The 10,554-nt window shown below is 41.5% G+C and overlaps 1 protein-coding gene across 2 annotated transcripts in view; it reads left to right on the top strand.

Annotated features, from left to right (window-relative positions):
- Positions 1-1,959: 1,959 nt before the first annotated feature.
- fto (FTO alpha-ketoglutarate dependent dioxygenase) overlaps positions 1,960-10,554 on the top strand; it is a 113,575-nt gene continuing 104,980 nt past the window's right edge. The window contains exon 1 of one of the 2 annotated variants that reach the window (XM_063478933.1): positions 1,960-2,120. In XM_063478933.1, the coding sequence (XP_063335003.1) occupies positions 2,001-2,120 (120 nt within the window). In that variant the 5' untranslated portion in view covers positions 1,960-2,000. The remainder of the gene's footprint in view (positions 2,121-10,554) is intronic. The other variant, XM_063478941.1, reaches the window with a different exon arrangement.

The following is a 10,554-nucleotide window of genomic DNA, read 5'->3' as shown; positions in this document are numbered from 1 at the left end:
TTCTGATTTTTGATGTCAATTTGAACAATTCCACAGGTTTGAGACTAAAAGTCATATCTGTCTTTTATATACAGTCTTTGGGCCCCCCCTCAACTACAAAACTGCAGCCTATTGTGTTCAGAAATTGGTAGAAACAAGACATAAGGTGTTTATTTGTGATTTTCACACTCACTGACAGGCAGAACTTTAAGAGCAAGCTACTCCTGACCCTAGGTGTCAACACAGTGGATCTCACCATATGATATACCTTTAATAAACAACTTGATAGGGTGCACCATACACATGGAGTATAATTCTTAAGTCACAATGAATTTGACACCAATCCACCAATAAGCCAACAGTAACAAAAAAGCTTCTCTGGGAATTATTGGGCAAGGCATGGGGGTCTGTCTGCCATTAATGGCCCTATACATTATGTTCATTCAAAGAGCCAAAAGAGCTGAAAAGTAAGCCAAAAATGTCAAGCAGAAAAACTTTACTTTTTTAAAATGTAAACCATAAAGATGACTGACAGTGGGAATTAGTGAATGATAGTTTGACACATAAAAGGGACATAGTTTAATGATGGAATGGGGTGATGGAGGTTGGATGTAGGCAGGTTTTGACATTGTAAGATCTAAAAGAAATTATTTACAGTGCCGTAAGATTTTTTTTCCATGCAAGTAGCTATAAAAAAAGACTCTAGTCTGACATATGTTTAAAAAATCGTATACATGCATGCACATGGATCTAGTTTTCGCAAAATGGTTCCAAGGATATTTTTCAGACATTTTCCCCATTACAGGACCAGGCCATAGAAGAGGAAATGTAGGTTATAAATAGGAATCAAAAGAACTCCCCCACCGATTATTAGTAAGGGATGCCAGAGAGTGTGGCATCTTTGAAAGTGGGAGAGCTTTTGAGTATTTTACAAGACAGGTGAAAGAAACATGTGTGTTAAATCATCGTACCCGGTTCACTTGGGTCAGCTCTACCATAAAAGAAAAGAGATTACAAAGGAAACTAATGAAGACACTGATCAAAGTCTGTAATGGTAATATGTAGCAGGTGTTTCAGACCTTTGCAATCCGCCCCTGCACTGCCCTCCCGCCGCCAAAGCCACTTCATCCGTGAAACTTTCTCATGTATTTCACGTGTGCTTTGATAGGAACAATGGACAGAACATATTTCAGCACTATTCAAACTATGTTACGAGCAATCTGGTTCAACTCTTGAAAGGCAACTGTGGGTGATATACAAAGGCAGCCACACAGACGCTGTGCGTTTACGGTGCACTTTCATGATTGCTGGCGAGTTGAAAAGGGCTGACGTGGTAAAGGCCCACACCGGCAGGAAAGAAAGCACCTGGATTTGAGACGCATGCAAGAGTTGAAAGAAAGTTGGCTAGACTTGAAGTGGAGCCCGTTCAAAGCATGATTGCTATTTTTACACGTATCGAAGATGAAAGTGGCACTGTGCTTGATTTCAAAAATGAGGAAAGTACATGCAATAGCCTTAATAAAGACCTTAAGATTCTGTTGAGACTTTTAAATAATGATATCAATAATAGAAAAAACTCGGTAAGCAATAAATTAATTAAAAACGACATTTCGACGCTAGTGCAAGCAATACTACTACTAAAAATAACCGAATAGGTCTGTGACTATTGCTTTCGCTTTAAATTATGTCTCTCACATTTTTCCTCTAAATGCCACAGCCATTTTAGGGGCTTAAAACACCGATTTAAAAGCCATTCTGACCGGCCTATGTGCAATATATAGATCTGTACCTGCGCCACACCTGCGTAGTGCAAAGTCTTGAGCGTGCCGAAGCTGCTTCCGCCGCGAGCTCACGCTCGAGCTGGGAATTGTAGTTCTAAATGTTACGCTTTTAAAATCTCCCCAAACAATTTCTCCACAGAAACTCATTTTAAACTGGAAAAATTGAAGCCTGGCGTCTCGTAGAAATGAAATACACGGCTTCACTTGCAGACGCGCTTCCTGACACGAAAATAGCGGGATATGCAGTTTATTCGTGCACTACAACGACCGACGTCGCCCCTAATGAAAGCGAGGCAGTGTAAACACAACTCCAGGAACATGAAAAGATCGGGTGACAGTGAGGGGGAGAAGAGAAGAAAGGTATTGATAGCGTTTTTCTCCGTTAGGTCTGGCATATTTCTAAGCCCTGTCGCTCTTTGAATATCTAATGCTCCGTATGTGATGCTGCTGGCTGCATTTTGAAGGCTACAAAGCCGGGAATGTCAGCGCATACTTCACCTTGCCTGTTTCCTTTATTGTGTTTTCCATTTTTTTCCCCCACCAGTCTACCACAATGAAGAATTACAGTTACGTTAAAATGGTGTTTTGCCACGTAGAGACACTGCCGATGAGAAAATAGAGGTTGCAGAGTAACGCCTCGACATCATCCTACATCAAGTTGAAATACGATATGAATTACAGCAGGCTACACAATTATGAAAAAATAGTGGACATTGCAACTAGTTTAATGCATAGATATCTTTTTTTTTTATTAAAACAAACAAAAGACAGAGTTGAGGCTCAATTTGGGATATTATTCTGGTGTGAAGAATAAACAATGAATCACTTGTATGGCAGCAGCAGCTGTGCAGCTCAGTGCAACAGTAAAAACAAAAGGTAAAGTTAGTGTGAAGTGTAGCCGGGATTTGGCATGCTGCCAGGCCAGCAGTCTCCAGCTGCTTCAGGCTTTACTACAGATGCAGTGGATAATGGTTTGTGCTCTGACATACAGTAGAAATGATAACCTATTGGCTAATGTTGCCACTGCTGTTGTTAAAGAACAACCTGTGCTAATGTGCCAGCTGTAGAACCTGATACTGAAAAAAACAGGATTTAAATAAGGGTCACATGATGTGAGCAGAGATGGGTACCTATGTGTTGTGTGTGCTGATGTGTTGAGCTTTGCAAAAGCTGGAACTTTGCAGTTTGTGGACATTCTAATGGAAGAGAGGAAACTGCTGTGCACTAGGCATCCAGGGCTGCTTCATCACAGTCATTTCTCTTAGCATCTGCCTATCTGCCTGTCTGTTTCTTCTCATATCTCCAGACTTGGACGCCGTCTGCTGTGGCGCATGTGTTTGGATCATGTTAGACAGCAGTGAAACTATGTAGGACGTGGTTCCTCCTGTTTATGAAAGCAGCCATGGCAGCCAGATGAGCGGCTCAGAGAGAAAACTCATTCTAGTTGGCCCTCAGGCAGTCAGGCAGTACTGCACAGACCTAATGGCTTAGCTGTCTTTCTCCTTAGATAAATAAAAGGATGAGCGAGAGAATTTGTAACTGCAAAATTTCTTTAAAACTGTACAGCAGCCAAAGCGAAAGCTGCGTGCGTTTTGAACGGTTTTCACAATATCACTGGTTGTATAAAGACACAGTTATTATGTTAACTAATACCTTGGATATGATGGTTGTCTTATCTAGTAAATGAGTGTGTCTGCAATGGTGCCCAAAGTGAGAGATGCACTGTGATGGGTGCACTGTTATTCCGAGTTGTGGAATGCAAGCCCCAACAGATTAGTGCCAAATGAATACACAGTCTCCTCAGAAAATCCCATCACAACAAGTCAGTATATCATAGACAGGTGGGGTGCCAGGGCTTCTTTCTATATATCTTTTTTTAAATGAAAGAAAACATTTGTCTGAGTCCCCGAGGGGAATTAACCCCACCTAGTCACACCAATTCACATTTATGTCATTTATTTACGTTTTTCATCATTCAGGCTAGTGAACAGACTCACTCATCAGATTTAATTTTGTTTGTATCAGAAAAAAAAAGTTTTTATAGATTTGTACTTTGTCTTAGGTTGTCAAGTAGCTACATTTTCATGAATTTTCTCGTCATACTAATGTTTAACCTCTAATACGCTAATGAATTTAAAACTTTTAAGTATGTTTTATCAGTGTTGTCATCACAGGATAAATTTCCACTCATGCCCTGGCAAGTGTGAAAACAGCACCGACCCTGTCCCTTAACCCGATGTTCTAATGTTGTCTTTGATGCAAGCTTGCCATTTGGACAGCGATGACAAGTATTAAGTGCTGTGGTGAAACAGGAAGTGTGTCTGTGTGCGTGAGCAGCAGGCTAAGTAATGTTCACACAGGGTCACCAGATGTTGTGAGGTCCTGGGCTCAAACCAGCCCATTGCTTAGATCAGCCTCATTGGTTTGTTCTGGTTGTGGCACCTAGTGCAAGCTGTTTAGGGTATTTAATTTCTAAACACCCATTAAAATGGTTTGTGTTTCCCTTGGCGATTCTGTTAAATTAACATCTACTGAAGTAAAAGCTGATTATGTGGCCACACATCCAGACATGGTTAATCAATTTTCCCCCACAAAATGTTAGCTGGTGAATTAGTGTAAAGGAAACGATTTATGGCAACTAATGCCGACGTCCTGTCATGTCAAGCCTGGTGTTTTAGCAAGAGGGGGGTGTCAGATTCAGCGCATTCAGCAGCTTTGCGCTCTGCCGGCCATCTTTTTCTCCCTCTAAACCCAAGCTACATGCTGCTTGCTCTATTAATGAGCCAATAATGGAGAAATAGTGTTAGGTACTGACATAAAACATGGGTATGGATACCTAAGGCAGGGTAGCACATAAGCTCCAGCAGAGCTAGATTTACACCTAGGTCCTGTGTAGAATGGTAGAAAGGGGAACACTCAGTATGGGGGCTCTCACTGCTTCATCAGACCCCCGCTGGTCGAGCTGTGGAAAAGCCAAGGCCCAGAAAAATACGGCTGTGGCAGATAATGATACCATTACACTAATGGAGCTGGCAAATGAAGGAGAACCCAGATGCCTGCTTTATTACCGGAGGGGGTCATTTCCTCGCTGCATTCCTAATGGCCTGAGCACACAGTATTGATCAGGCTATCATGCTGCTAATCCCCTACAGAATTACTTATCGCTGGCTAGGTGTCGATCTACCACATGCCCTGTGCTGGCCTTGCCGTTGGGCGGCTGCTGCATGTCCAGCAGGGACCCACTGGACCGTTCACCCAATCATGATTTAGGGGCAAGTAGGGATGGCGTCTGGGAGGTCTTCAACGATGGACTGGTTAATTCAATGTGTGTAAAAAAGAGGCAAATGAACCTAACAGCTTTCGTTTAATTAAGGAGCAGGCAGTGATGTGGCTCCACCCTTTTTATGGCCCCACTGGACACTGTGGAGCTGGTAAAGCTGTAAGGTTGGGTGTTGTTCTCAGTAATTTGGTTGTGCAGTAAATAAGAACAGGGCTGCAGCAGCAGCAGGATGTGTTTGCCTGGTTTGATTATAAAGATGTCTTTATAATCAAACTTCTTAAAACTTTGTTTTAAGAAGTCTGTGTGCAAATTTGTTTCATTAGGCCAAAGACTTTCCCACTTCTGATTCTGATTAGTGTGAAAAAAAAAAAGTCAATTATTAATGACATTCATTGGTCGAACATGACTGTGAATGGTGAAGCCAGGGTCCATAAACATCAGAAATAAATAGGATGGTCAGGGCTCTTTGCCCAAAGCTTGACCTGTCATATACACGGTCTCTTTATCAGGGCCCTGTGTGTGTTAACATCCTCAGGCCATTGTAAGTGTGGCATCCTAGCATTAGCAGACCCCTCTTGTCACCTCTGGCCTTGGCTAATCAAAGTGTTTACCTTAAGGGTGCGCATTTAGCATTGCTCGTTAGGACTACTCCAGTAGCCATAAAGAGGTATTTATATATTTCCATCTAGAATAACCTGTCGTAGCTAGGGAAACTAGCTATTGATCTAGGTATTTAGTCATTTCTTTCTGCGTGCCCCATCAATATTGTGCAAACATTCGTCCAGGCGTCCATTTGAGAGTTGACCTAAGCCCTGGCCTCCATATTTTGCTCCCATTGGAGTTCAGTGATATACTATTATGAAAAGTAAAATCAATGAATGAATATGAAGTTTGGTGTGTAATATAGCGCAGGCTGGCGGCCCCAGGTCTTTCATTGATCGACTGCGTGAGTGTTGGAGGGGTCTGATTAGACTGCTGCTGAGCTTTTCTTCTACATGTCTTTACACTGTTTTGCCTATTTGATCTTTGCTCATATATTTGTTTGGAGATGTTACAGATCATCATTTTTTTTGTTAAATCAGCCCACACAGAACTGTTCCAAGGATTTATGTCATTATGTGTACTAAAGTTAACCTAAGATAACACGCAAATTAAAAATATTGCTGTTGTGTTACTGATTTAGTTTAAATATTATTTCACTTTAGTCAATTTAAAAAATAATTTTTGAGTGTATTTGCTACTTTCTAATTGTTATTGATAAAGATTATGACCACAGTAATGTGTATGTGGTAGAATGTTAGATTTCACAGATTGTGCATGAATGCTTACAAGTGCAGAAATTCTAAGAATGGCTTACCAAGTTTCTGTTTATTACAAATGAAAAAGTTGGTTAGCATATCATGATCATCGTGAAAAACCCTGGTTAATTTTCCTTCATTTCACCTTTCATCCATTCTATAATAGTAGTCTTTGTTGAATAAACAGCATTTTAAGGGTGCATGATGTCTACATTTGGCTTGCATGTGGAAGGATATCAACTTTTATGGTCCACCGGCACTGTGCCAAGGTATGTGTTTAAATGACTTGATGGGGATTCCTATATATGGTAGAAATTACAGTTTGGTGTTGCTTGAAAATGCAATCCTGCAGTCATACTGAAAGAAGCATCTGCAGAGGTTTCCTCTAACCACTAGCTGCAACCTGCTCATCCAGATTAGTTAGTTGCTACTTGCTGCTAGGTGGTCATAATGTCATTGTCCTTATATATATTTTTTTAATACTGGAGAACAAAATGACTTTCAGTGTGTAAAATTATTCTCCACTGGAAGCAATGAGAGTCATATAGAGAGTGAACCTTTATGAACTGTATACTTCTTTTACATATGGTTCTAATCAAAATTAATAGAACAGTTAATAGTCCACAACTAAGTTTTCTTAGATGTATAAAAAAATCGCTCTCAAACAGCATGCTGCAGAGTGTTAGCTTGTCTTATAGCACAAGCGTCTTTAATAGCAAAAACAGACTAGACAAATGTTGAAAAGAGGCTGGCATTATAATGACTTATAGTGACCGACCAAAAGAAGAACTTTATCTGGAATTTGGAAGGTTTTTGGTTTAAAAAAATGTGACTTTCTTGCTGTCATTTCTGGGTGTGCTGCTTCTTTGCTTTTGTCTTCTCACCCTTTATGAGAAGAGTATGATAGGAATGATGTCAGGCTTAGGGGTTCTGTTTTCTGTCTTGTTAAATTAACAAAGATTTTTACACTGGCAAATACCGGGCTCAGATTTATCATTCCAGCAACTGGGAACCAAGCAGAGGGTTGATGATTGAGGATTATGCAAGGCTAATAGGTGTTTTTCCAACGACAGAATATTTTGTGCCCCAAAGTTTGGAACAATAAGTCAAAATTGAGCTTTTTTTTAAAAAGCCCAACTTCGCAGCTCTGCTGCGGGAACATTAATGGGAGTGAGCCATATGTTGACTATATTTAAATGGCCTAAAAGTATAATAGGCAGCCTATTAAGACAGGAGGACTCTTTACAGCATTGCACAAAATATTTATTTCTTCTTAACAGAACCGGAGAATATTTTATGTATTGACTTGGTTGTGTGTTTTTTTTTTTTATTTTATCCCTATTTCATGATGACATTTGGATGTTTTTATATTCTATAAAGCTTTGACTGAAGCCACTGTTTTAACTATAGTACTGTATACCTATATATTGACTCAGTCATTAGGAAAAGAAAACTGTTAGACTGTTAGAACTGAAAAAAATGTAATGGTGTATTACAGCTATTTGTCATACATATTGTTTGGAAAGTTGATGAGCTGATGCGTTACACCCATATGTATATATACCAATGCTTTGCTTGCTATGCTATCTTTAGTATTTATAACGTAGACGTTTTTTTTCTCCTATGGATGCAGTAACTAGGATTGTCCAAACAGCTCACAACAACTTTGGTGCCTGTCACCCCCTACCAATCACCTCATATTAGTGTTGAGGCATTAGCCAAAGATGTCATCATATTCGAAAACAAGGCTGAGATGTGGATCATGCAAACTGGCCGACTTGGTCAGCCGTCAGTTTCAATGAGATTACATCAACTGTGACCTGCACAAGTAGGGTTCACCTGTCAAGCATGTGGCCTGTCACAAAAGAGACATAGAATAATCAGTTCAATCAATAGATGTTGGTGGCTCATCGGGCTGATGCTGAATAAACATGGGGATGACCCTCTCAACTCATACACAGAGGCTAGAGCCTCCTGGGGGTTCATTAGCCACCCGAGGCTATGATCCAAGCGAGTTGTTATTCTTTGTTTCTGTTTGTTTGGCATTCTGGTGTGTGTGTGTTTGTGCACTTGTACGAATGTGCACTAGGTGTGGGTAGGTGGTTTGGGGTTGGGCGTATCTTTGAATAAATATTGTCTAATAATCATCTCTGTGTGTCGTGGCTGCCCTTGGTGTAACTGCTCGGAGAACATAAGACACAAAGAATCAATAAGCACCATGGAGGCTGGAAAGATTAGCAACTGCGAACGTAATAATGCCTCCTTCCGTCTGCAGTTATTCAGTCTTCAGTGAAAAACATCAGTAATAATCAATGTTACCCAGAATATGTCCTATTGGTACTGGGTGTTACTAATTTTAGCTAACCCCATTAAAAACTGTTTCCCTGTGCAACGCCACCTGCATAGGACAGAGCAGTCTTCATGCTGTTTATTTGTGAATTTATTTTCCTTTACAGTGACTCACCTTTCCAATAAAGTACAAGTACCTACTGCTGGAGTGGTTGCACCACATCTGGTTTCAATGGAAAGTCCAAAACCCTTCATTCACAAAAGCTGCAGGAGACCAGGTTCACAAGGTGCTGTAAATACTAACTGTTAATTTGTACATCATAAGTTCTTTTCCATAAACGTGAGCAATGAAAGTGTGTTAAAATACCTGGCATTTCGCTTGTTTCTTTGTAGAAGCTCAACATAGGAAGTGCCTCCTACAGCCAAAGGCAGATTTCAGCTTTATTCATGTAGTCAGCTGGAGCTGCAGTTAGTCTCCTCTGCTAACCATCTTAAATGGAATACCCTTAGTTATTTTCTGCTTGTACCCAACATAATGATATGTAGTAATTTAGTGTTACTATGGGAAGAGTTTGATGGGAACGATGTCAGGCTTAGGCGTTCTGTTTTCTGTCTTGTTAAATTATCAGACGGTGATAATTTTACGGTGGCAGTTAAAAGTTAAAACAGAAAAAAGACAAATTAATTTTTGTGAAAACACACAAATGGCTTTAAAAATAATTTTTCCATCCTTAGTACATTAGGTTTAGCGCTTCCACCAGAGGATGTTAGTAACTAGAGCAACTTGCAGTCTGGAGTAGCTGTCTGAGTTATCCTGCATTTGCTTTCATGGAGCACTTTGTATTGCTCATTCCAGCATTTACTTGGCATCAAGTCTTTGAGAAGTGTTTGCTCACTTCAGGTGGTCTGTTCATGTCTCAGTGATTCTTTCTCTGAACCCCCGTGTGTTTTTTCTTCATCAGTCTAACTTTTCCTTGCATATGCGAGGGAGCCAACGACAGCTTGACTGGCATGCTGTCAGGCAGGTGATGCCTTTCCAATGGTGGAGCATCAGCCCTTTACTGAGTGCTTGTATGCGTGAGTGTGTGTGTGTGTAGAAAAAGCGGGGGTATTGTCAGGACGTGACCGGCACACTTTGCATGTTCTTCTCGAGACAGGTGCTTCTGGGCGAGCACTGGTGCATGACAGTTGCCTTTCATCGCTGTCTTCTCTACACTTAACCCCTGACCGGCCCTCCCTTCTTCCTCTAGCTGCTCATCCTCTTCTCTTCTTTCCTCCCTCCCTCTCTCCACCACGTCTGACCTCTTCTCACGGCGCCTCCCTCGGCCGTCCTGAGTGATGGACTGCGAAGGCTAGTAGGCGGCTTGCGCTTTGCATGTGGTGGTGGTGGTGTGCTGCGGCAGGCTTGTCACAAGCCTAACACTGTCAGGCCTCGGAAATCCAGCTGTCCAGACCAAACTGCGCACACTCATTTCCACACACTTACACCCACACCGCAACTTTTTGTTCAACAGTCTGTAATTCCATCCACTGGTGCTGTCAAGCACTTGATCAAACGTGCATAAAGAAAGGAGCCCCTTGGCTGAATCCCATCCTATCTCTTCCTATCATAATGTAGGCAGATCTTCCCTCCTCTGCCTGTTTCTTCAACTCTGTTTATTCAGATGAGCCTGACTGGGGGGCAGCGGGTCACATCCACTTGGCTGGCTAAAATGGTCCTGAATTGAGGGTTGTCTCCAGTGAGATGAAGGGAGAAAAAAAAACACAAGAAGGGGTTAGGGAGGGCTGCCGAGCGGTCATGTCAGGGCTGTTTTCAGGGTTGTTTGTGTGCGTGCGTGTGCGTGCATGTGTGTGTGTGCATGTGGCATGGCAGAAGTAGGGGTTAGGGAGTTTGAGGGTTCAGTTGTCAACCCCTGTGTCATGCTTG

The sequence above is a fragment of the Pelmatolapia mariae genome, linkage group LG1, assembly GCF_036321145.2.
Source record: "Pelmatolapia mariae isolate MD_Pm_ZW linkage group LG1, Pm_UMD_F_2, whole genome shotgun sequence".
Taxonomy (NCBI): Eukaryota; Metazoa; Chordata; class Actinopteri; order Cichliformes; family Cichlidae; genus Pelmatolapia; species Pelmatolapia mariae.
This window is presented reverse-complemented; position numbering and strand designations above follow the sequence as displayed.